This window comes from Salminus brasiliensis, chromosome 1 (genome assembly GCF_030463535.1).
Source record: "Salminus brasiliensis chromosome 1, fSalBra1.hap2, whole genome shotgun sequence".
Lineage (NCBI taxonomy): Eukaryota > Metazoa > Chordata > Actinopteri > Characiformes > Bryconidae > Salminus > Salminus brasiliensis.
This window is the reverse complement of record NC_132878.1, coordinates 94,010,592-94,037,827: the sequence shown is the minus strand read 5'-3', so window position 1 is coordinate 94,037,827 and position 27,236 is coordinate 94,010,592. Positions and strand designations below refer to the sequence as shown.

Below are 27,236 nucleotides of genomic sequence, written 5' to 3'. Positions count from 1 at the left end.
ACGAAACAATGTGTGATTATTCATGCACGGGCCCAGGGCAAGGTCAGGCAAACCGTCAATGTGCAAAACTAATTAGCCGGAGATGCGTTTCGCTGGGAGGCCGGGGCAGAACGGAGCCGAGGCTGCAAAGCGTGCAGTAATTGATGAAATCAAAGTGTTTAAGGTCCTTCACTGCACTCCAGCATTCAATCACAGACACATTTAGCCAGAAATGAACCCTATTAAACCGCTCACAGGAGCCGGCATGTCCCATTTAGCGTCTGTGGGACTGGATGAAGCCGCATTGCAGCAGCCGTCCACCTCCTTCGTTTGTGGGCACGTCTGGGAGGAAACTATTATCGGAGGAAAGGATGTATTAGCGCAAGGTGTTAATCCTTAGCACAATAGAAGTTTAGCTGCTGAACGCCGCATTTGATCAGGCTTTATCTTGCGGAGACACAAAGCGCGTTACTTCCCTTACTACCCTTGCAGTCGGCCCCTCTATGCTGTCACCCCCCCCCAATCCCTCCCCGCCGCCCTCCCCTCTAATGGCGTATTCATTCAGTTAAGATCTTCCATTATAGAGGGCTGTGGTGATTATCAGAACAGGAACTTAATGAAGCAATCTTCTCTTCCTCTGACCGTGAAATACCCAGCTACCAATTACAGTCTCCACGCGAAGGGGATTCGCAGCCTGCCCTGGATTTCCTCGTATGATATGGTTCATTTTAATGCCGTCATTTTATAGCTCATCTCCAGCACAAATGCCACAATTATATGGAAGCAATTAGTGCTGAAACAAGCGCTTAAAGAGGGAAACATTTGCTCTGTCTAAGGCCGAGAGAGACGATCCCATTATTGCCAGTCTCTCAAGGACGCGGATGATAAAATAGAATTTTCCATGTCAGTTCAAAACAAATTTATTCTGCCCCGGCTGCTGCCGCTGCGGAGAGTGTAATTCTATTTTGCAAAGTACCGTGATAAAACCTTTTGGGTGTTTTGATTATTCTTGTAATCTGTTTTCCATGCGCATGTATTAGGAATGCCGGCGGGGCCTGCAACTTCGAGGAGTGAGGAAGGAAAAAGGGAGAAGGGAGGTTGGGGGGGTTTGGGAGATTCACGATCCCGTCAAGTCTGCCTGCAGCGATCCGAAACGGCAGCCGAAACGCTCGCCTCGGGCCATCTATGTATAATGCATCGCAGATCGTTATTTTAATAAACACACTTTGCATAAGCCGCACGAACGATACAGCTCCTCAAACAATAAACAACAAACGCAGGCATGAAAACAAAAAAAGCCTGACGGAAAAACAAGCTGTCTGTCTCTCGCCCTTCTGAAGCTCGATTGTCTTCAAGGTTCCTTCGCGCTCGGTAATACGGTACACGCTTGAGATGGCGTTCTCTACAGACACTAAGAAAAAGTTAAGCAGTGAAAAAGGTGAGACGCCAGTTCAGACACCAGTCCCCAGCCATGAGGTCCAGAGGTCCTGAAAGTTGAATGGTAGAGTCTGAGGCTACCACACAGGGTGTGGTAAACGTGCTGTGAAACTGCCACATCCATTACCAATAAGGCCAGGACTCCAACGGATCAGCCGGAATATCGAGTAGGTCCCCCTCGTGCCATCAAAACAGCCCCGACTCATCAAGAGGACCTCTGAGAAGGTCCTGTAGTATCTGGCACCAAGACATTAACAGTATTTCCTTGAGCAAGTCCTGCATGAGCTGGTTCACCGGCCTCTGTGGCTGGTTCACCGGCTGTCCTTCCTTGGTGCACGTTTGGTGGGTGCTGACCACTGCATACTGAGAAATACCCCATAAGACCTGCCTGATGTTTTGGAGATGATCTGACCCAGTTATCTAGAACATCACAGTTTGCCTCTGGTCAAAAGGGCTCAGATTCTTATGCCTGCCCATTTTTCCTGCTTTTAACACCAACATCACCTTCAAGAACTAAGCCATAAACAAAACTACACAACACATTTCACTATATGTCCAAATGTTTGTGGACATCCCTTTTAAAGAATGCATTCAGCTACTTTGAGTTGCACCCATTGCAGAACACAAATGTGCAAATGCACACAGAGCTTGTCTAGTCCCTGTAGAGGAATACTGTCAATAAGACTCTCTGGAGCAGATAAACTAACATGGACCTACTGACACCATGCTGCCTAATGTTAGGTGTGGGCTAGTAGGGGGGTATAAAGCCCCCCAACAGCAACATTGACCTGTGGAGCAGTGGAAGAACTGTGTTTTGTGGAATGGTGGTGGTGGCGCTCCATCCAGTACTTCTGGGATGAGGTGGGGTGGTGGTGATGATCATCATCATCATACTCCTTCTCCAACATCCTGACCTCACGAACGCTCTTCTTGCTGAATGCAATCAAATCCCCACAGCTATCCTCCTCCAACCAAAATCTCCTAGAAAGCCTTCGTCCCTAGACAGCAGAGACAGTTACTCCAACAAAAGCAAGAGACGCTCTTTAAAACCCTCAATTTCAGAAAAAAAAAAATAAGTATTGCGCAGGCGTCCCAATACTTTTGTCAAACAAATTTTTCATCTACACCTATAAAGGTTCTTGGGCAGATCTTTTCAGAGCCACCGTGTATTGCATCGCATGGAGACGTGGACGCCATAACTACACTATCCAAGAAACATCAGGCTATTGTAGCCCAGAGAAAGCCATCCACAGCTGTGTCAGCATCCCCTGCTCAAACGCCGAACGGACTCTCCGGCAACTGTTTACTCTTGACTTATTTGCTCACATGCCGAGATACAGTTGTTTGCTTCCTCGTGGGCTGCCGGGCTCCAGATCCATCAGCTTGGGCAAGCAACACCGCCTGAGTGAAAACACCATGGAAAATAACAGCAAACCTGTGCACGGCTTTAGGAGCCAATTTCTTTCTTATCAGACACTCTGTGTATATAAATACCACACCAGTGTGGACAAACCAGCGTCGATACACCAAGGCCATTCAACAAATAAAACGAATCATCAATGCTAAGCAAGCATGACACGATCATCGAAGGCAACCACTTTAGCCTGACGAGCTGGGTATATCCGGCAGTACCTCGTAGCGGTAGGAGGATGATTCACTTGCAGTGCCTTCGATGTCACGTATTGATCCCGGTTGTTTAATGTGTTGTCTTGCCTGTTGTCAGGTTTACGGCTCCATTATCCACGCTGACTATGAAATTAGCCAGGCTGCCGAGAGCTATTGGATTTACATCATTGTTATGAACTGCGTCTGCTTTCAGAACAGCGGGGAGAACTGAGATCCTCCCTTCACCAGACATCACCACACCAAGCCTACATCCCAAGGGGGCGCATGGACCCCTCATGGACTGTTATGTATACCTAACCGTCTGATCGCAGTTATTTTCCACAGCTGTTGATGTTTACTGCAGGTTAACCAGTAGGGCTGCAACAACGAATCGATAAAATCAATAATAATCGATTATTAAAATGAGTTGCAGCCCTATTAACCAGCAATAATTCCAGAGTAAGGACAAGGCAGGAGTGTATTTCCCCACAGGGTTTCGGTGACATGGCCTAAAAGCGGCTCAAATGGGGTCAAAGCACATGACACACACACTGAGATCCGTTTATGATCCACTGTAAAAACTATGGATTAGATCTGTATCGGGTTTAAAACAGCTAATAGCGGATCCATTAAAAATACGGCACTGGATCCACTGGATCGGACCAGGACGTCACTAAAAAAGACCTGGATGATCAATAAACTTTTAAAAATGAACAGATACAGCTCCGCGAAGAGAAGCACTGCCAACAGAATAGGACTCTCTGAAGCAGATCAACATCATGAACCTATTGGCACCATGCTGCCTAATGCCAGGCGTGGACTAGAGGGGTGTAAAGCCCCCTGGCAGCATTGAGGAGCTGTGAAGCAGTGGAAGATGGTGGTGCTCCATCCAATACTTCTGGAAGGAGTTGGGGAGGTGATCTTCCAAGCTTCCAGCTTCTTCCCTGGACAGTAGAGACAGTTACTCCAACAAAAGCAGGATAGACTCTTTTGAGCAGGTGTCCCAATACTTTTGTCCATATGCATACAGCGAATTATTCCCGTATCGTGCAGCCCTACGGAGAGGCCGGCTCTAATACCAGCTGTGCCATGTTCTTCCTTTGTTTAGGCTGTATTTCAGCTGATGATGCAACACCCCCCACCCCACCCTACCCCGAACCCTTGCCTTACAAACAGCCGTGTTCCTGCTAGTAAAGCTGGCGCTCTGGGAGTTTACACTGGGAATTGCTCCATTTGGAGAAACATCATCAAAATCTAAAGACACTGATAAATAAACCATCAGTCAGCCTAATGTTCCTTGCCACGATCTTCTCGGTTCTATCCGTCTGCCTGCTTGCATTAGCTCGAATTCCCCCACAGCTGCATCACTCTGTCTTGATAAGTTGATAAAACCCACACAGGTGCCACTTCTCGGCATCACACTCGGCTTTTATACGGTGCGCAGAGACTTCACACCAAATAAGCCGAAAAATAAATAAATGAATCGACAATAATATAAAAAAAGACTCTTCATATCCGCCTTCCTCGGCTGACAGATTCCCCCGCAGTGTTCGTGCTCACAGAAGAGGGCCTCAGAAACACTGATCACGAAGACTCTCCCCCGAGACCCCGCGCGATCCTCCCTCTCATGAATATGGATGCGCGCCCCGCTGCAGCTAACGGTCAGGACGTGAAAAATAGCTCGGATACGGGGCCTCGGGCTAATACCCTCGGGATCCTGGCTCTAATCAACAGCCGTGACTTTTTCCAGAGAAAGAGACGAGCCGCTGCTCTCGGCTGAAGAGGCAGGCACCTCGAAGATGAAGACATTAGCAGCAGGGATGCTAACGTGAAGAGGAAGGGGGGGGGGGGGTGTGAACCCATTGGTGAATCAAGTCATGTGACATGGGCACTTTAATTCTGGGGGTCTAACAATGATGGTGTCGCGGTCACGCAAAAACCTTGTATCTCCATCTTTGTGGATTTTCACTTTTTGACATAATTTGAATCGGTCAGATGTTCCTCACATCGTGTCCAGATTTCTTCATGAATGGACCAATTGAAATGCTCCAAAATGGAATAGAATAAAGGTTCTTCAAAGGGTTCTTTGGGTCTTAGATGCTTTAGAAGAACCACTTGTGGTTCCATGAAGTAGAAATGTCTAATAATACAGATGTAAGAGTGTGAAAAACCTTTAAATCAAGTGATGGAACTCTGTTACAGACATACACTACAGGGACAAAAGTATTGGGACACCTGCTTATTTATCGTTTCTTCCAAAATCAAGGGACTTAAACGCACACAAATCTTGCTTCTGTTGGAGTAACTGTCCCTAATGTCCAAGGAAGAAGGCTTCCTACTAGATTTTGGAGGAGCATTGCTGTGAGGATTTAATTGCATTCAGCGACAAGAGCGTTGGTATGGTCAGGATGTTGGAAGAGCAGCAAGGTCTTCCACTGCTAGGAGGCTTTATACCCCCCCTAGCCCACATCTGGCATTAGGCAGCATGGTCCCAACAGGATGATGTATATCTGCTCCAGAATGTCCTATTACTGCAATACTTCTAAAAAAAAAAAAAAAAAAAGATAAAAACTGCACCTCCTTCCACAACCGGCTCCGCTCTCTTCCACAACCGGCACCGCTCTCTTCCACAACCAGCTCCGCTCTCTTCCACAACCGGCTCCGCTCTCTTCCACAACCGGCTCCGCTCTCTTCCACAACCGGCACCGCTCTCTCCACAACCGGCTCCGCTCTCTTCCACAACCGGCTCCGCTCTCTTCCACAACCGGCTCCGCTCTCTTCCACAACCGGCTCCGCTCTCTTCCACAACCAGCACCGCTCTCTTCCACAACCGGCACCGCTCTCTTCCCCAACCGGCACCGCTCTCTTCCACAACCGGCACCGCTCTCTTCCCCAACCGGCTCCGCTCTCTTCCACAACCAGCACCGCTCTCTTCCCCAACCGGCACCGCTCTCTTCCCCAACCGGCACCGCTCTCTTCCCCAACCGGCTCCGCTCTCTTCCACAACCAGCACCGCTCTCTTCCCCAACCGGCTCCGCTCTCTTCCCCAACCGGCACCGCTCTCTTCCCCAACCGGCTCCGCTCTCTTCCCCAACCGGCTCCGCTCTCTTCCCCAACCAGCACCGCTCTCTCCACCGGCACCGCTCTCTTCCACAACCGGCTCCACTCTCTTCCACAACCGGCACCGCTCTCTTCCCCAACCGGCTCCGCTCTCTTCCACAACCAGCACCGCTCTCTCCACCGGCACCGCTCTCTTCCCCAACCGGCACCGCTCTCTTCCCCAACCGGCTTCGCTCTCTTCCCCAACCAGCACCGCTCTCTCCACCGGCACCGCTCTCTTCCACAACCGGCTCCACTCTCTTCCACAACCGGCACCGCTCTCTTCCCCAACCGGCACCGCTCTCTTCCACAACCGGCTCCACTCTCTTCCACAACCGGCACCGCTCTCTTCCCCAACCGGCACCGCTCTCTTCCCCAACCGGCTCCGCTCTCTTCCACAACCAGCACCGCTCTCTCCACCGGCACCGCTCTCTTCCCCAACCGGCACCGCTCTCTTCCCCAACCGGCTCCGCTCTCTTCCACAACCAGCACCGCTCTCTTCCCCAACCAGCACCGCTCTCTTCCACAACCAGCACCGCTCTCTTCCACAACCGGCACCGCTCTCTTCCCCAACCGGCACCGCTCTCTTCCACAACCGGCTCCACTCTCTTCCACAACCGGCACCGCTCTCTTCCCCAACCGGCACCGCTCTCTTCCCCAACCGGCTCCGCTCTCTTCCACAACCAGCACCGCTCTCTCCACCGGCACCGCTCTCTTCCCCAACCGGCACCGCTCTCTTCCCCAACCAGCACCGCTCTCTCCACCGGCACCGCTCTCTTCCCCAACCGGCACCGCTCTCTTCCCCAACCAGCACCGCTCTCTTCCACAACCGGCACCGCTCTCTTCCACAACCGGCACCGCTCTCTTCCACAACCGGCACCGCTCTCTTCCACAACCGGCACCGTTCTCTTCCCCAACCAGCACCGCTCTCTTCCACAACCGGCTCCGCTCTCTTCCACAACCAGCACCGCTCTCTTCCACAACCGGCACCGCTCTCTTCCACAACCGGCACCGCTCTCTTCCACAACCAGCACCGCTCTCTTCCACAACCAGCACCGCTCTCTCCACCGGCACCTTCTGAATTTAAAGGCAGAAATGTAACACTGAGGTCACACTGAGAGGAGAGGGTTATATTTCCAGAAGCACGGTTGACAAAACAGAACATTTCCAACGGTTTAGCGATTAACAAGGGAAGCGCCACAGGAGTGTACGCTGAGCACGGAGCTTAAACGGGCAGGCGGGTGGCCGGGGTGACCGGCAGATTTGCGTTGATTAGCACAGGTACTGCAGTGTTTAGGGACGTGCTGTGTGCTGGGGGAAGCAGGTTAGATGAACTAGGGGGACTTATCTAGTGGAACTGAGGTAGCTGACGTAAACATACTGCTAACTCTGATTGGTTCTGATTGGTCCTTTGGCCGATTTGACGTCAGATGGGCCAAATTTAGTCCTGCTCAACGTAAATCCAACAGAGGAAAACTACAGAAAAATACTCATTTAGAAAAAATCTTTCCACAACGTCTTTTTCTCCATCTGCCAATTCAGAATAAATTCATCACAACAACTATCAATGACCTTACAAGAGAATCGTGAAAATGGACAGTAGCTGGTCAAATGTGTGAAGAGAAGTCTATCCATGCAAGTCTATCCATTTTACTATTTTTTGTAATATTAATGCAGCTTTTTGATTGACTTTGGAGCAAATAAATGATCATTTTGGGGGGGGGGGGGGGGGTGTTAGCAATGCTAGCCTAGCAACTCTTATTGTAATCTAAAGAAGCACACATTAGACACCATACATGTCTGTATAAATATTTTTAGTTATATATATATATATATATATATATATATATACACCTATTTATTTATTTATGAAACATATGTAGTAGTTTTTTTTTTATATATGTAGTTTTTTTGGGTTATGTTTCTGTGTGTTAGGTAGCTGAGGTGTGTGTTATTACTGACTCATCAGTGCAGACATTACCTGCAGACCCTGTGCAGCTGTGAAGTGGAAGGTTAATGATGAGGTAGCTGTCCAATTATACACGGTGACTAACCGTACCACTGTAACACCATTCCAATCACATGCTACGCAATGTGGCTACTGGGATTCATCGCAATGCCACAGACCAGCCAATCAAAGCAGAGCTTTATATATATATATATATATATATATATATATATATATATATATATATATATACACATATACACACACACACACAGTGTGTGCAGAATTATTAGGCAAGTTGTATTTGAGAGGATTCTTCTTATTATTGAACAACTATGTTCTCAATCAACTCATAAATATCAAAGCTTAATATTGTTGGAAGTTGGAGTGGGGTTTTTTAGATTTGGCTATCTTAGGAGGATATCTGTTTGTAACCATTACTGTGCAGAATTATTAGGCAACTTAATAAAAACAGATATATACCATCTCACTTGTTTATCTTCACCAGGTAAACCAAAATAACACAACATTTAGAAATCAACATTTCTGACATTCAAAAACAAAACCACAAACAAATCAGTGACCAATACAGCCACCTTTCTTTACGACGACACTCAAAAGCCCTCCATCCAAAGATTCTGTCAGTTGCTTGATCTGTTTACGATCAACACTGCGTGCAGCAGACCCCACAGCCTCCCAGACACTGTTCAGAGAGGTGTACTGTTTTCCCTCCCTGTAGATCTCACATTTCATGAGGGACCACAGGTTCTCTATGGGGTTCAGATCAGGTGAACAGGGGGGCCATGTCATCATTTTTTCCCTTACTGGCCAGCCACGCTGTGGAGTATTTGGATGCATGTGATGGAGCATTGTCCTGCATGAAAATGTTGTTCTTCTTGAACGATACCGACTTCTTTCTGTACCACGGCTTGAAGAAAGGGTCTTCCAGAAACTGGCAGTAGGTCTGGGAGTTGAGCTTCACTCCATCCTCAACTCGAAAAGGTCCCACAAGTTCAATGTAAATAAGGGGGTTGGATGAATCCTGTAAATAAGGGGGTCGGATGAATCTTGTAAATAAGGAGGGTCGGATGAATCCTGTAAATAAGGGGGTCGGATGAATCTTGTAAATAAGGAGGGTCGGATGAATCTTGTAAATAAGGAGGGTCGGATGAATCTTGTAAATAAGCAGGGTCGGATGAATCTTGTAAATAAGGAGGGTCGGATGAATCTTGTAAATAAGGGGGTCGGATGAATCCTGTAAATAAGGGGGTCGGATGAATCTTGTAAATAAGGAGGGTCGGATGAATCTTGTAAATAAGGGGGTTGGATGAATCCTGTAAATAAGGGGGTCGGATGAATCTTGTAAATAAGGGGGTCGGATGAATCTTGTAAATAAGCAGGGTCGGATGAATCTTGTAAATAAGGAGGGTCGGATGAATCCTGTAAATAAGGGGGTTGGATGAATACTGTAAATAAGGGGGTTGGATGAATCTTGTAAATAAGGGGGTTGGATGAATCTTGTAAATAAGGGGGTTGGATGAATCCTGTAAATAAGGGGGTCGGATGAATCCTGTAAATAAGGGGGATGGATGAATCTTGTAAATTTGGAGGTGGGAGGAATCAGGTTTTAAACTGTTTCTTTAAGCAACCACTTAAAACCTGTTAGAAGGCAGGGTCCCACAATAAGGACAAAATGCCTGTACTGCAATCACACTGCCAGAATCTGCAATTTGTCACATCAGTGAAACTATAATTGACCCAATTTGTAACCAGAGGAACTCATCTGAATATTGACATCCCTGTGATCAGCATTGTAAAGACCAATAGCATACATGGTGCCCTCCATACACCACCCTTCCCGAACCCCCCGGAATAACACAGCCTATTGAAACACAGATATTCAGTAGGTCATCAAAGCTGCAACAACAGGGTTGGTGCTGTAACAGCAGGCTGCAGCTGCCATCTCAACTGAAGGTGTCTAGCAATTGGGGAAATCAGCATCCCACAATAAGAGGAATATATATATATATACACATATATAATTAGAGCATGTTTTATCCTAAAGCAAAAATAACAGGGTGGTAAATATGCATGGAAAACACTAAAACACCAAAGAACGACCTAAACCACTCGAGCAATGCACTCTACAGCGCCTTTAACTTAACATAAGGCAGACGCTCAGGCAGTCCATCAACAACCCTATTGGTTACAGGGCTTATTTGCATACGGCAGCTTTCTAGGACATCAGTGCTGCACTGCAAAGACCAATAACACAATAACGATTAACAAAGACATACTGTGCTGCCCTTATTTCATCATGAGGTCTGCAGTCATTTGCTCATCTTCAGCGGAGGCCGGTTTCAAAACAGCTCAGCGCCGACAACGCGATGTCACATAAAAGGCTACAGTGTTTATTCGTAACCAGTCGGCTTTCAGTCTGAAACGGCGCCTCTTATTCTCTTTGTTACCGAAATCCTATTAACAATGGTTCAGCACACAGACACAATGACCGCCTGCACACAAATATCGGAACGCCATCTACGCAGTTGTGCCGCGGCGGGCTTGAAAGCGTTGTCGATTTGGAAACACTCTAATTAATGTAACGAGGCAGCCGGCGGTTTGGGAGAAAATAAACACCATTCCCAAATTTGCCGGCTTCAATTTGACTCTAATTGAAGTGCGGAGAGCGCGAGCTGATGGATCAATTTTAAATACGCCTTCTCTGATCAGCCTCCGGGTGACAGTAGACACACAGGCGTCCTGACGGTGCTCCTGTAGAAATCACAGCACATATGAAGAAAACATTTACATGCCCTTGTCATTAATTACCTGCCAGCGACTCTGACAAACCATTAACTAGGCGAGCAGTTAGGAGAGAAGCTGAAGAATCGCTCTAATCGGTTCCCTTTAACAACCTGCTGCATTTCCTCTTATGACGATAACCATCAAGAGCAAATGGCTTCAGATTAGACAGCTTTTGTCCCTAATTGCAGTGATTTATATATTCAATAAATGAGCTCATTATGGTGAAGTACCACTTCTGCACAGATACTGCATTGATCAAATCTTATCTGATCTGAAAGAACTGACCAGATCAGTGTACTTTCAACACGAAGCAGTGACTGAATTAGGACCTCTGTTAGAACGCACAGCTGCACAATAGCTGCACAATTTAGTGACCGTCTAAAACCAGCGTTTTTAGCAACATTAGCTTAGCATCTCTTGCGCTAACCTATGGACGTTCAACTGAATTTAGATAATTGACTACATTTGGGGGTCGGCTGAATCCTGAAAATTTTAAGGTCAGCTGGATCCTGTAAAATTGGGTGGGGGTCGGCTGAATCCTGTAAATTTGGGTGGGGGTTGGATGAATCCTGTAAATTTGGGTGGGGGTCGGACAAATCCTGTAAATAAGGGGGTTGGCTGAATCCTGTTAATTTGGAGATCAGCTAAATCCTGTGAATATGGGTGGGGGTCGGCTGAATCCTTTAAATTTGGGTGGGGGTCGGCTGAACCCTGTAAATTTGGAGGTGGGACAAATCCTGTAAATAAGAGGGTCGGCTGATTCCTGTAAATAAGGGGGTTGGCTGGATCCTGTAAATAAGGGGGTTGGCTGGATCCTGTAAATTTGGGTGGGGGTCGGATAAATCCTGTAAATTTGGGTGGGGGTCGGCTAAATCCTGTAAATTTGGAGGTGAGCTGGATTGGGTGGGGGTCAGCTGAATCCTGTAAATTTGGAGGTTGGATAAATACTGTTAATTTGTTTGGGGGTCGGCCGAATCCTGTAAATTTGGAGGTGGGACAAATCCTGTAAATTTAGAGGTGGGACAAATCCTGTAAATTTAGAGGTGGGACAAATCCTGTAAATAAGGGGGTTGGCTGAATAGTGTAAATTTGAGTCGGGGTCAGATGAATCCTATAAATCCTATAAATAAGTTTCTTAAAGCAACCCCAATAAGGCACAATAAGGACAAAATGCCTGTACTGCAATCACACTGCTACAATCTGCAACTGCAAAATGCTCTTTTTTTTGTCACATCAGTGAAACTATAATTGACCGATAGCATACATGGTGCCCTCCATACACCACCCTTCCTGAACACCCCAGAATAACACAGCCTATTGAAACACAGATATTCAGTAGGTCATCAAAGCTGCAACAACACGGTTGGTGCTGTAACAGCAGGCTGCAGCTGCCATCACAACTGAAGGTATCTAGCAATTGGGGCAATCAGCATTTAGCTAGCGGTCATTAAAATGATCTAGCATCTGGGCAGTCAGTATCTAGCTAGCAGTCGTTAAAAGTATCTGGCGCTCGTTGCTAAAATGAAATACAGAGATGACTGCTGAATTTAACCACTAAGCACACTGAAGTCATGTCCAAAAAACTCCTTTTGAGACCCACATCTTTCAGAAGTTGGACCAGTCCAAAGGAAACCACTGCCCATTCTTTGTTCCATACTTGCTCCATGCTGGTGCACCGTGCTTGGGCCCCGATGATTGCCACTTGTAATGTATGTAATGCAATATGAGGATGTGCAGCTCTGATGGCGCTTACAACAGTCCAGAGTAATCTACATCCACTTTAGACCAAATCTAAGTTCTTTACTTCTGATTGGCCCATACGGATCAAACAAATGCTTGCTTAGGTGTGGTGTTTTGAGGAAAGACAGGATTCTCCCTCTTTAATCTCCCCATGCTCAAAAACCAGAGTCGCAATTTACATGAAAGGCATACATTCAAAACCGCCATGTCTGCTTGCCAGCGTGATTTAAATGAGGAAAAGGTCCCCAAAGTGCTTCCATGCAGTTCATGTGGAAAGCTGGTACACCCTGTACGTCTGAAACCTTTCAGCTTCTTTGTTTGACAGGCGATGGAAGTTGTTTTCATACGCTAATTAAAAGATGCGCTGATCGATCGGCCGGAGACTAGATTCAGAAGATTTCCAGCTTGATCGGCCATGAAGGGTGACCGACTGCTCGGTCTCAAATATCTGCTTCTGTGCAGGTCAAATTTACACTCATTCGCCGCATGATACGTCTTCATGTAACTGAAACACTAGAGCAATGAAATGACCAGACGAGGCCATTATGAGGAAAATGAGGGAATTCATAGCACTGGATGATCAGAGAGTTTCTGTAGTCAAGGACAGAGGTTTCCCCGAGTCCAAGAGACACAATACAAAATAGGAAGTACTTCTCGAACACTGTGCTACAAGAATTGTTTAGTCTCATGTCAAGGCACAAAGGCACCCTAGTTAGGGTTGCAAAGGGGTGAAAATTTCCAGAAAATCTTACCTCTTTAGCTCGGGAACTTTCCAAAAATTCCAAAATGTAAACTTTTCATGGAAATTTTAGGAACTTATTGGAATTAATAGGAAACATTGGATAATTTAAAGAAACTATATCATACACCATCGTCAGTGTACCTTTTGGCCACAGCAGACATGAAGGCACGACAATACAAATAAATTTACCATGGGAATAAACGGGTGATTAAAAAAAAGGAAAGGTGCACATATTTATCACTATACTGTACACAGTTTTATGAACCTGGTCCGATGTTGTGCCGGCCCATTAGAAATCCATCCACTTCCCTTCGATTTGCAGCAATTTCTCACCAGATCTCAATATAACAGATAATCAATGACCGCGTCAGTTTGCGCTACTCGGCTTTAACAAGGCCAGGCTTTCTCTTTGCGCCTCACCACGCCCCCATCCGAATATCAACCTCATCGACACATAACATCCATCACTCCTGTCTCTCCATCTCATCTCATTTCACGTCTCAATCTGTGCTTTCTTCTAATCTGCCGTGCCTCGATTCCCCTCCCTTTCGCTCTGTCTGTCTGTCAGTCTCAGCTTCTCTCTTCGCCTAAAACACAAACATCCAGGTGAAAGCAGCGCGAAAAAAGACGTTCGGAAAAGCCCCTGAACTTACCTGCAGTTTGGCGGTGGATCTAGAGTGATTTCCGCGAGCTCCTTTTGAATTCTGCAAAGAAAAGAAAGGAGAGCCGCACTGTGACACAATGACGCGAATAACTGCTTCGCTCTATATCCAGCTAAATGAGTGTAGTACTTTGAAATTATTCAAGGACTCCAGAAGTAAAGCAAAAAAGAGGACTTTGCGCCACTGAAGTGACTATTGTTATTCAAACAGGAGGTCAGAACAGTAAAAACAATACAAATGCCTGTGTGGAAGAAGGAATTACGGCTGTAGCTGCGAATCTGTGACTCATAATCCGAGCTGTGTTTATAGACACCGCCAGAGGTTTCAGTTTCATTACCTAGCAGTGTCTCACATCCTCATTCAACATGATGATTTTACTGCTTCACGGCTTGTAAATCACTACCATTGACAGGTGCAGCGTATAGTACATGGCCAAAAGTTTGTGGACTCATGCGTAGCCAATGGTTCTTCCATAATCAAGCATATTAACCCTCTGCAGTCTGAAAGAATATTTTCTCAATTTTTGCTTCTTAAACTCGTCTTTAAAGGCACTTACGCATAAGATAATACCCACATGTTTTATAAATTTGTGTGTATATTTTTGGGGTTTTTTTTGTTTTTTAATTTTTTTTAGTTGTGTTATTTATTGTATGTTTAAGCACCTTAAGGATTGCTGCTCAATTTCGTTGTACATTGTGCAATGACAATAAAGTATCGTATCGTATCGTATATCAAAGCGATCAGAACGATCTCAGCTCTCTCTATCATGAGACCACATGTGACCTAGAGCACTGTGTGAAGAGATATTCTAACCCCAGACCTGAAATATTGAAGTCCAAGTTCAGAAATTCTTCATATTTCTGTGGACGGGGCTTGAAATGTTTTCACCCGAGTCTCAGCCTCATGTAAGCAGGGGAATGTCTGAATTAAATAGCATATAAACCGTGAGAGGCAGAAGACGAGTTTCCTCGAGTGTTCACTGGCTATAACAGATAGGCACCTGAATCCACTGATTACAGATAAGAGGCAGAAGATGGACACATGAATCCACCAGAGACAAATATCTCGACTTGTCTTCACAGCCTCGTTACGCCAGATGTAAGTCACATGCGATCTGGCATTGATATGCAATGGAAAAGGCGGGCTCTACAGATTCAGGAAATTGATCTGGCTTTTTCAGTTCTGATACAAAAACCGCTACATAAACTTTGCATATCATCCGATACCCGATACCAGTCCGATACCATTGCTGAATTAATACCTTACCATGTGGGAAAGACTTAAGGCCACAGGGTTGACTTAAACATTACTTTTCTAACTTAGTAAAACAAAATATATCACATTACCACAAAGATATAAATGTACTAAATTGCTATAAATGTTGTCACTAAAATAATAAGCATCTGTGCAGGACCTTGACACATTCAGCATTCAGATTTAAAATAAAAAAGACTCAAACTTTTAAAATATATTAAAATAACTAAAATAAAATAAGTAGCTTCACTTTGCCAAACACAAAAATAAAGTCAAGCAGCTGAACCTGAGAATAAATAAATAAATAAATAAATAAGTAACTTGACTAAACATCCAAGCAGTAATCAAACATAAAGTGAAAGGATCGGTTCAATAGATCAGCCTAATTATCCAATACTCGATCCAGCTAATTTTGTTAATATCGGGACCGATATCGATCCTAATATCGGATCGCATTTATCGTATCGTAATATCGTATTTCTGTGCTGTATTATAGCAAAGATATTAATAGAAACATCAGGAAACTCTACCGTCTGCTGCAATAACTGTCTCTATAGTCTTCTCTACAGTACTGCTCCAAACCTCTGCACATCCAAGTACACTAGGTAAACCCCTCTCTCTGAGCAGTAACAGTGCTTTTGCTAGTAGAAGCTCCAGATCTCATCAGAACAGATAAAGCAGGTGAACATAAATCCAGTAAAAAGGAGAAACAAGAGCTTCTCATTCTGAAGAAAGAAAGTAGTGAGATCTTGTCGGTGAGCTAGTCTGAAGAACAGAGCTCGGTTCCTCCAGGTTTCTCCTGGACGCCCCCCAGTCCAGCCAGCACAGCATGGAGGATGTGTTCAACTCCATCAGCAGCAGCAGCAGCAGCAGCAGCAGCTCACCTGATTCACCATCATTAAGCCCTGATTTACCACCAAACCAGGTGTTGATCTGAGGAGAACTCTAAATAATACTAGACTCCATGAGGAGAACTTTGAGAGGAGATGTTCTAATGATGAACACAGTGATGGAGAACCACCACCACTTTCTGTAGGAGTGTTATTATTAGTAGTACTTATTCTAATATCAGTGATTTACTGAGTAATTAAACACTTACTGCCCAGATAAGCAGCCAAGGGGCCTAAAACCTTTGCACAGTACTGTATATCCAAAATCAAGGGTAATAATTGGGAGCTTGCCCCTGCTTTGCTGCAGTAACTGTTTCTACCCTCCTGGCAAGGTTGCTGGAACCTTTGCTGAGAGGATTTGATTGCATTTATCCACATGAGAGCATCAGTGAGGTTAAGTACTGATGCTGGATGATTAGTTCTGCCACTCCAACCCATCCCAAAAGTATTGGATGGAGCTTCATTACTCCAGAGAATGTAGCTCGGCTGCTCCTCAGCTTTATGCCCATCTAGCACTAGCACAATAGCGGGCATGGTGACCTCACCCAGCTGGGCTCCAATGTGGATAGATGATAGACTAATGCCAACGATGTTGAATACTAGCGATAGCTGACCTTATTATCTTGTCGGTTTTAAGTGTGGTGTTGAGCAACCAAAATCTAACATCTTCCAAACGTCACGTGCCAACGTCATACTGAATTTTAATGAAAGTCAACCCGGTTTTCATTATCAACCAAAATTCAACGTCTTTCTGACACCAAAATGAGGTCTGGTGCCTGCTGGGTAAGCTTCAGAGCATCCTATTCTATTGGCAATGCTTTCCTATGGAGATTATACAAGCTGTAGGAGTTCCTACACCGTTAACCAAAACGCTTGCAAAGAAAATCCAATGGACAAAAGTATTGGGACACCCAATCATTTCCCCTTCCGAACTCAGGTATTTAAGTAAGTTGGAGTAACTGTCTCTACTGCCCAGAGAAGAAGGCCTTCTATTAGATTTTGCTCTAGAGCATTGCTGTGAAGATCTGATTGCAGTCAGCCACAAGAGCATAAGCAAAGTCAGGATGTTGGGATGATCACCACCTACCCTCATCATCCCCAACTCAGCCCAAAAGTATTAGACGGAGCACCACCATCATTCCCGAGAGCACAGTTCCTCAATGCTGCTGGGGGGCTTTACACCCCTCTAGCCCACACCTTTGCCCGCATTAGGCAGCATGGTGTCAATAGCTTCATCATGTTTATTATCTGCTCCAGAGAGTCCTATTCTATTGGCAGTACTTCTCTACAAGGGCTAGACAAGCTGTGTATATGCACACGCATTTGCAAATCAGTGTCAGAGTTCATTAGAAGGGGTGCCCACAAACTTTTGCACATAGTCAAACAACTGTGGGAAAGCTGCTTTGTGTGCACTGTCTAAACAAAACATCCCAAAGTTCTCATTTCTTACAAAAAAGGAAAAACCGAAAACCCCACATTTGGAGGCTGCTGTGATTCTTCAGAGGCTAAACATGTCTTTAGTTTTCGCCGCTCTCTTTATTCTCCTCTTGATGTCCTGACAGTTAAAGCTCTGCCCTAAGGCTGCTCCGTCTCACAATGCCAGACAACAGACCAAGGAAAAACCCTCCAACAGCCCTTCCCTCTACATTTAAACGAGGGGGATCTGACTGCTGTGGCCACTGCTATGAAAAGTGCCACGTTCCGAAGGCTAGCCTTGGCTTTGGCTGGCCTCACAGGATCCCCATCTCCACCAGCAAGGATGGATCACAGACAAAGACACTTAGCCCACTCCACACTGCCCTCCTGCCATGGTCACCATTCTATTCCCCTGGCGGTGGCCCTGGGTTAGGGATCTGTCAAGGCTGTGGAGAACGGGCCCGTGTCGCGCATTCAAAGGTAAATACTCATGCTACAGCGAGTCTTGTCCAGTGAAGCCCAGGAGGTCAAACACGGCTCTCTGGGAAACTACACTTAGCACGCAAAGACAATACAGTTCTATAGCAGAGTGGACGTTCTACAACGTTCTGATGACCCTTAATAAAACAGGCCCTTGTGAATAATGAGCTGCACACTCTGAGCTGTATAACATAATAATATGCAGCTTATTACAGTCAAAGGTTATTAGAAATAGAAGTAGCGTTGTTTAACAGCTCACTTCTTCTGCAAAGCTTAGGCTTTGGAAATCTGATAATAAACAAACTCTGCATGGCTTTATAGATTATTATTGTGGTGATAGTTACTAAAATATGAAAATTTAACATTAAAATACTCACACATATAGTGTATTAACCATGTAAAGCCAAACATAAAGCCACTGTTCCATACCTAACACATTTACTATATTGAGAAAAGTATTGGGACACTGTCCATTCATTGTTTCTTCTAAAATTAAGGGTATAAAAAAAGTTATCCTGCTTTTGTTGGAGTAACTGTCTCTACTTTCTACTAGATGTTGGAGGAGTATTGCTGTAAGGGTCTGATTGACTGCATTAAGTGACAAGAGTATGTATAATAGTATGTAATAAATTAAACAAACCATGATTAATTAAATCAATAAAAAGAAAAAAAAATAACTGGTGGATTATCACAGCCCAGGCACCAGAAAAATACATACAGATTTCTACATTTAAATTTAGTGTAGTAGAAGAGGTTAAACAACTATATGAACAATCAATCTTTGGTGTATTAAATATGGTACAAATAAGTCAATTATGCAATGTGTTAAATTTATTTAACTTTTAATAATTGGTCAGACGGTCAAATAAACACTACAGTTTTAAAGAATTTGAATTTTCTGGCAATGATTTAAGAGCTCTGGGTTTACAGCTGAAATTGAATGTTAAAGCACCTCCTGTACTACTACTACTACTACTGCTCTTCACTGCTCAGGGCCCAGCTCCCCAAAAGCATCTTAGCATTAAGCTCCTCTAAACTGGTAGAGAGCGAGCGCAAGTATTCACTGTAATGCCCGCTCTACCCTCTGAGCATCATCCTTGTACTAAGATGCTTTTGGAAATCCCAGCCCAGAACAGAACTATGTAAACACACTACCCTGGCGTGTGCTTTGTAGGCATACTGAATTCCACCATGACTTAAGGCAGTAATCATACTTGTTTGACTGGATAATACCTCACTTATTATCCAAAAAATATGATAATTATTGGCTTTTACACCAGTGCACCCTTCAAACTAACCTCTGCCTCATCCCCAAGCTCAGCTGGAGTTCAGCTAAGCTCCCCCCGCGACCCTGAGGCACCTTCGCCTGAAGGCTCGACTCACCTCTTGGCACTGGTGGAGAGTTTGGCAGCCGTTTTACTGGAGATCTTGGTTTCTTTCTTCTTGGGCTGGGTCTGCTCGCGCTCCTGCTCCGGAGGAGCCGTCTCTCTCTGTTCGATGTCCGAGCTCCCTCCGCTCGTGCTGGGGCTGTCGTCTGGTCTCTGCACCTCACTGGACATCTTGGCCCTGAAACAGCCCACCCAGATTGACATGTTACATAACGTGCCGCAGGCAGAGGTTCGTCGACGACGGCGGTGATGACGATGATTATTTGGGTCTAAACTAGGGCTGATTCAACTGCATGAATTCTGGAAATGTCAGAATCTGTTCTAACTGACGAGGATCAAAATTGGTGGGTTACTTTTATTGCCAATATTCCACTACTGTGTAAACAGTTCCTCCGGTTACATTTGTGTAGCATCTGTGCTTTCAAAAATAGCACCAAACGCTACAAGATTTCAATCAAATCGAATGGAGGCGAAAGAGGAGAATTCATGACTCATTTCCTGTGGATCCATAATAATCAGGACGTTTCAAAGGAGAAGAAAGGCTTGCTTATGAGCTGCAGAACCTTCAGGCGTCACTCAAAACAGGGCAGAAGGACTTCAAAAAGCAAGGCCGTCAATCTGGCGAGCGCGTTGCATGAAATCAATCAAATTCAATCCCACAAGAATCACAGTGAGGTCACAGCTAATGCAGACACTACTGCGAAACAGCTGGGACTGTAGGCGAAGAGCTGCCATGGGCCTGAGTAGGCCGAACCTTGAGAAAATGTCTAGGGTCTGGTTCTACGCCTTTCTGAACTTCTTTCTGCTGGTTAATCAAGAGTTTTCCAGCATGAAACTACACTAAAATGTCCAAATGTTTGTGGACACCCCTTCTAATGAGTGTATTCAGCTACTTTAAGTTGCACCCATTGCTAACAAACACAGCTTGTCTAGTCCCTGTATAGAAGTACTGCCAATAGAGCAGGACTGTCTGGAGCAGATAACCATGAACCTAATGCCAGGTGTGGGCTAGAGGGGTATAAAGCCCCCCTCTAAAGCATTGAGCTGTGGAGCAGTGGAAGAAGAGCTGTGTTCTCTGGAATGATAGATGGTGGTGCTTTATCCAGTACTTTTCGGATGAGTTGGGGAGTTGGGAGTAAAGTGAGCTTATCAGCCTACATCCTGACCTGGCTGACAATGCTCTTGTCACTGAATGCAATCAAATCCGCATAGCAATGCTCCTCCAAAATCTAGTAGAATGCCTTCTACCCTAAAAAACGGCCCTTGATTTTGGAAGAAACAACAAACGGTGTCTCAATACTTTTGCCCATGTAGTGCACCAGGTTTGAGGAGAACGAACTGAAGAAAAATGAACTAGCTGAAGGTTTCTGTAGTCTAGACTAGAAAGCTCCTGCTTGCAGACAGCAATCAGCGAGGATTTAATGCCTGGGCGGCTTATTTGTCTTCTACTATATCCCAACCAATACGGAGTCAAGCAGCCGGATGTCGCGCATGATAAATGTCTTTCCAGCTCAGTGCCCCGAGCTTTCTGAAGGATCACGCTTATTCTTCCCGGACCGTGTCTCAGCTGATACTGGGTCAAATAGCCTGACGTTGCTGAGGTATCACCTACAGCACCATTGTGGACATTTCAGAGGGCAATTCAACCGAATTCTTTAAATTCCTGCATAATCCCATGACTGAGATATTGCAAGCAGAGTGGGCCGGAGGTCTGGTGTGAAATGGCCTTGTAGAAAAGCCATGACCACGTCTATTGAGTAGCAACAGTGAAAAATCTGATTTATGAATATATATATCATAATCAATTAATCTTCAACAGCTTTCTAAAAGGAAGCTTTTACATGCACCGGACTCTTCAGACGTCTGGTCGCATTCACCACCGCCGTGAACACTGCAAACCCCTCTGAAGGACTTGGTTTACAACTGTTTCATTACACTGACATTTTCAGAAATCGTTGAATTACCCCTTAAAATGCCTGGCCTGCTGGAGAGCCTTGGTGCAAACTGTCCTAGCTGAAAATAAAAGGAGCTACAAATGGTTCTTCAAGCGATGCCATTGAAGAACCACTTTTGCTTCCATAAGAAACCATTTAAAGAAGCTTTCCATTAAGTGAATATTCTTAAAACCTTCAAAAAGGAATAAAAAATGGTTCTAACTAGCTTCTGATACACGACCAACCGCTCCAATTAAACGACCACATTCAGCCATGGACAGTCTTAATTATTCCAGCCTTGATTCCAGAGAACTGTGGACCTACAGCGACCCTGACCAGGAGGAAGCAGATAAGACGACGGACGGATAGTCTTATCTGACGGCAGGAAACAGTAACATCTTGTAAGTAACGCTTGATGAGCACCTCTGGTCTCTTTTCCTTTATTCCATCTCGGTGCTCTGATCTGGCTGAATTACCCTAACAGCCACTCACTAGAACGTAAAAATGTCCCCTCAGTGAGTTCTCCGTCGCCATCTTCCCAGAGACAACATTTTCTGACCGTGAGAAGAACCCTTGTTCAGCTCAGGGTTCTCCTCCTCCTCTTCGTTCTTCTCATCCTCTTTTCCAGGGCATTGTAGTGATGTCTGAAGGAACCTGAAGTATCAGATACTCTCAGAGCTTCCTTCGTGTTCTCGAGGGGCGTAGATATGTGAAACGATGAATAAATAAATGATGAAAAATCATTTGGGGACGGCTTTCTTCTCTTTCTGCTTCTCATCCTCTTTTCTCTTTTCCAGGGCATTGTAGTGATGTTTGAAGGAACCTTAAGCTCTTGGTTTCTCTCAGAGCTTTCTGCGCATTGTTCTTCAGAAGGGGGTCGGGGCGTCTGACAGTTACATTTTCTGGATGCTGTAAAATGCAAAGATGAGTAATCTGATGACTGCGACCGAAGGAGTCGTCCTCCTGCTTCCTCACCCTCTTAGCCACTAATTCGCTAAGAATGTTAAAACGGTCCCACAGTGACTTCTCGTTTACGATGTTCTCCAAGACATCATTTTCTGACCGTGAGAACATCACTTATCCAGCTTTAGTCTTTATGTTGATCCCTTTTCTGATGAGCTGATGGGTCACCAAAACTGGGACTGAAGCTACGAAGGTATTGTCCTCCTAATACTCCTCCTCCTCCTTCTTCACGTCTTCTTTCCAGGGCTTTGCAGTGATGTCTGAAGGTCCCTGAAGTCATTGGTACCTCTCAGTGCTTCTCTTTTCGTGTCCTCATGTTCCTGTGGGTGTCTGCCAGTTAAACGTTTGGGCTGAACTTGGCATATACAGGAGACCTCCTAAGAAGAACTAGGGAGACCTCCTCCTCCCCCTTCTTAGTGATGTTTGAAGGACCTTGAAGCCTTGCTTCCTCTCAGTGCTACCTTCTTCATTTTCCTCATCCTCTTTTCCAAAGCATTGCAGTGATGGTTGAAGGACGTCTTGGTTTGGATCCTCCGGTGCTTCTCTCCCCATCTCGTGTTCTTGTGGGGGGTCTTCCAGATCCATTTCTGGGACCCTGTGAAACGCAAAGACATCCTCCACACGTCCAGTTAAACTTAACTTATCTTAACCTATACAGGAGACCTCCTCAGAAGAAAGTCGTCCTCCTCTTCCTCCTCTTCTCCAAGGCATCGCAGTGATGGTTGAAGGACGTCTTGGTTTGGATCCTCTCTGTGCTTCTCTCCCCATCTCGTGTTGTTGTTGGGGGTCCTCTATATACATTTTTGGGACCCTGTGAAAGTCCTGCACACGTCCAGCTAAACTTAACCTATACAGGAGACCTCCGAAGTGATGGTTGAAGGATGTCTTGGTTTGGATCCTCAAGGTGCTCATGTTCTTGTGGGGGGTCTTCCAGATCCATTTCTGGGACCCTGGGAAGGTTCTACACACGTCCAGCTGAACTTAACCTATGGAAGAGACCTCATAAGGAGAAAGTCGTCCTCCTCCTCATCCTCTTCTCCGAGGCAATGCAGTGATGTTTGAAGGACGTCTTGGTTTGGATCCTCTCTGTGCTTCTCTCCCCATCTCATGTTCTTGTGGGGGGTCTTCCAGATCCATTTCTGGGACCCTGTGAAGGTCCTGCACACGTCCAGCTAAACTTAACCTATACAGAAGACCTCCTACTCTTCCTCTTTTCCAAAGCATTGCAGTGATGGTTGAAGGACGTCTTGGTTTGGATCCTCTCAGTGCTTCCCATGTTCTTGTACGGGGGGGTGGGGGTGTCTGGTGTCTTCCAGATCCATTTCTAGGACCCTGTGAAACACAAAGACGTCCTGCACACGTCCAGCTGAACTTAACCTATGGAAGAGACCTCATAAGGAGAAAGTCGTCCTCCTCATCCTCCTCCTCCTCCTCTCCAAGGCAATGCAGTGATGTTTGAAGGACTTGGTCCTGGTTTGGATCCTCTCAGTGCTTCCCATGTTCTTGGACGGGGGTGGGGGTGTCTGGTGTCCATTTCTGGGACCCTGTGAAACGCAAGGACGTCCATCTGAACCCAACCCGGACGGGAGGGAGGGAGGGAGACCTCCAGGTCACGTTGGAGGAGAAGAGAGGGGGGGGGGGTGTTATAATGGAGAAAATGGGTCATAAAACATTTAGACGACACAGCCTAGCGCGCCCTCGATGCTAAAGCACTAGCTAAAACATCGCGGGGACGTCGGGGGTGCTGCTGGGGGTGCTGCTGGGGGTCTGGTCGGGGCAGAGCGTTAAAGCCCAGCGCTGAAACCGTTGCTTTTTGAACGTGAGGAGGGAGAGCGCGAGGAGGGAGAGCGCGAGGAGGGAGAGGAGGGAGAGGAGGGAGAGCGCGAGGAGGGAGAGCGCGAGGAGGGAGAGGAGGGAGAGCGCGAGGAGGGGGTTATCTTTAGCGCTGTGGTGTGATGGGGGGTAAAAGGGGCAGATAAAGCTGGCAGGAACAAAAACAAGGGGGTATAATGAGGCTAAAGCTGAATGGGGAGGTCGGTAGTAGTAGGAGGAGGAGGAGGCGGCGGGTGTTTTGAGCCGAAAGGCCCGAGTGTGAAAATCACACCGAGCAGGCGAGCGTTAGCACGGGTTGCTATAGCTAACGAGGAGCTCGGCCGGGGTCAGCGCGGGGAAACGCGGCGTAAACCGCTGTGAAATCGCCCTCGGATCGGCTCCGAGGCCACCATGAGCTCGGCTTGCTTCGGCACAAAGGCTGGGCACGACCCACACACACACACACCCCCCAACACACACACACACACATCCCCCCCCTCTCCTCCTCCTCCTCCTCCTCTTCTTCTCCTCCTCAGTGGAAGAAAACACACCGCCACTTTCCGCGGGACATTTTAGCGACTTTTTTCCGCGGAGTTTTTTAATCGAGCATGCGGGAACGGGTTACCTGTTAACCGGCCGTCGGTGTTCGGGTGGAAACGGGTTAAACTCGACGCTAAAAACGGAGAGAGAGACAGAGAGATAATCCACGGTCCGACCGTCCGCCCGCTCGCTCCCCCGTCTCCTCGCTATTTAACTGAAGGTAGGAGAGCGAGCGAGAGCGCGAGAGCGCGCGCGCGCGAGAGAGCGAGCGAGAGAGAGAGAGAGAGACGCGCGAACGCGCAGCGCGTTCACGGCAGTCATACTAGCTATATCTATAATCATCAAAACCCGGTGTGTGTGTTTTGATGGACTGCCTGCTCAATCCTCGTCCTCAAGTCCCCACAAAGCGACGAATACACACACTGACTAAATGCATAAACACACTGAAGAAAAAAAAGAGTGGAGGGTGGTTAGTTGTGCACTATCTGTCCAAATATTTATGGACAGTCCTTTTAATGAAGGCATTCAGTTGTGACACAGATGTGCAAATGCACACACACACTCATACATACACACACACACACTCATACATACACACACACATATATATATATATAGTTTGTCCAGTCCCTATGGAGAAGTACTGCCAATAGAATAGGACGCTCTGAAGCCCCCCAGCAGTGAATGATGGTGGTGGGATGGTGAACTCCCAACATCCTGGCCATGCTTCTGCTCTTGTTGCTGAATGCAATCAAATCCCCACAGCAATGCAGCAATGCTCCTGCAAAATCTAGCAGCAGCCTTCTTCACTAGACTGTAGAGACGGATACTCAGACGCCTTTTGAGCAGGTGTCCAAATACTTTTGTCCATATTGTGCTTAGCGCATAGGGGTAGAGGGGCACCTTAAATGATTGCGGGGGGCTGCAGGAATCAGTTTTAATACCATTGGGACTCTGTATGAGTTGTCAGCGGTAACCAAAGAGGAGATGGCTGTTTCAGGAGAGGGTGATTTTATCACTGGCATCCCCTCACCTCAAGTCGTAAACAGCCGGGTTCACACCAAGTATCAAGTTACTGGTAGGCGGTTTTTGTAGGTTTGACTCTGTACACCACCCCAATGGATCTGAAGGGGGTTACAAATGTACTGCATGAAACGTTTAGGAATTACAGCCATGGTTCACACATTTTCACTGTGTCAAAAGTAATTGGACAGCTGGCCGATAAGCAGTTTCACAGCCGGGTGTGGCCTGTTCCCCCATCATTTCATGAGAAATGAAGGAGATAAAAGGTCTAGGGGTGATTCCAAGTGATGAATTAGCAAGAATGTTCATTGGAGGTCCAAAGAAGAGCAGATGCAAGTGAAGGAGGCCATCATCATTAGACTGAGTTTACTAGAATCTTTAGAAGTGGTCGAATTGTCACACTTTTTTAACCCAATCTGCCACTTAACCCACCTGTTCATAGCCCCCCTAGCACTAGAAATGCTCTCAACACTAGGAGAGTAAGGGCTCAACACACGTCTCCGCATGATACATGCGAAGCCAGCCACCATGTCTTTTCCCCAGGCAGCCGACGCGCTCTGAGGAAAGCGCAGGGTCCCCAGCTCCATGCTTCCAAATCTAGTAGAAAGCCTTTTTTTCCCTGGACAGTAGCGACAGTTACTCCAACAAAAGCAGAATAAGCTCCTTTTTAATACCCTTTTTAATAAAAAAAAATGAATGAGCAAGTGTCCCAATACTTTTGTCCACATCGTGTATCAGTACTGGCTGCTTAAAATGTTTGATTTAGATGTGTCTAATTATTGAAGCTGATAGCAGTGATGCCTCAGCTGTCCGCACCAGTGCCGGTCAACATCGCTTCAAAAGTGATGAGGGAAGAGAGAGCGCCATCTACCCACCCGGAGGGAGCACAGCCAGTTGTGCTCTCTCAGACTCCGGCAGCTGATGGCAAAGTGGAATGGCTCGGGATTGGAACATCACGGGAGTGAGCTGAATTCTTTCCTTGGTGAGGAAAAAAACACTGACGACATCTAATGAGTCTACAATTAAGAGATGCCATAATGAATGTAAATCCAGAGAGCTGAATCAAGATGCCAACCACTGGTGACACTCAATAACAGAAAGGTCAGGACATGACCTTAAGCTGACTGTCAGCGGCCTTCTGTCCATGCTGTCACTGTACTCGCCAGTATGTCCTTAGGTTGCCAGAATTTAACACCAGAATAAAAGAAAAATCATAATGCCATTTATTTATTTATTTATTTATTTAGGCACAGCGGTTCATTTGAGAAAGTACCTCAAAAACAAGGCGTCTGGTGAACTCACCATTTTCTGATTTGGCGGGAAAACTGGCGGGTGAATCTGGTAACCCAGGGGAAAGAACCAGCGAGGGAAACGCACACGATGGAAAGAGGGACAGTGTGTCTGGTTGCTGTAGCAACCCCGCAGCTTAACATCCCTGGTGTTTTCCAGCTGTTCAATACAGTTTCACTTTCATGTTTTCAGACTGTTCTAGCAGATTTACACTCATGGCTTTTCTTCT

The 27,236-nt window shown here is 46.1% G+C and overlaps 1 protein-coding gene across 2 annotated transcripts in view; it reads right to left on the bottom strand.

The window, feature by feature from the left end:
* The window catches only part of ube2e2 (ubiquitin-conjugating enzyme E2E 2), a 47,921-nt gene extending 22,998 nt beyond the window's left edge, over nucleotides 1-24,923 (bottom strand). Inside the window, exons 1-3 of one of the 2 annotated variants that reach the window (XM_072692454.1) lie at nucleotides 24,780-24,923; nucleotides 19,441-19,623; nucleotides 14,009-14,059 (exon numbers count right to left, since the gene is read on the bottom strand). In XM_072692454.1, coding sequence (XP_072548555.1) covers nucleotides 14,009-14,059; nucleotides 19,441-19,616 — 227 coding nt within the window. In that variant the 5' untranslated portion in view covers nucleotides 19,617-19,623; nucleotides 24,780-24,923. Of the gene's footprint in view, nucleotides 1-2,742; nucleotides 2,818-14,008; nucleotides 14,060-19,440; nucleotides 19,624-24,779 lie in introns of those variants that run through there. The other variant, XM_072692456.1, reaches the window with a different exon arrangement.
* Nucleotides 24,924-27,236: the final 2,313 nt, after the last annotated feature.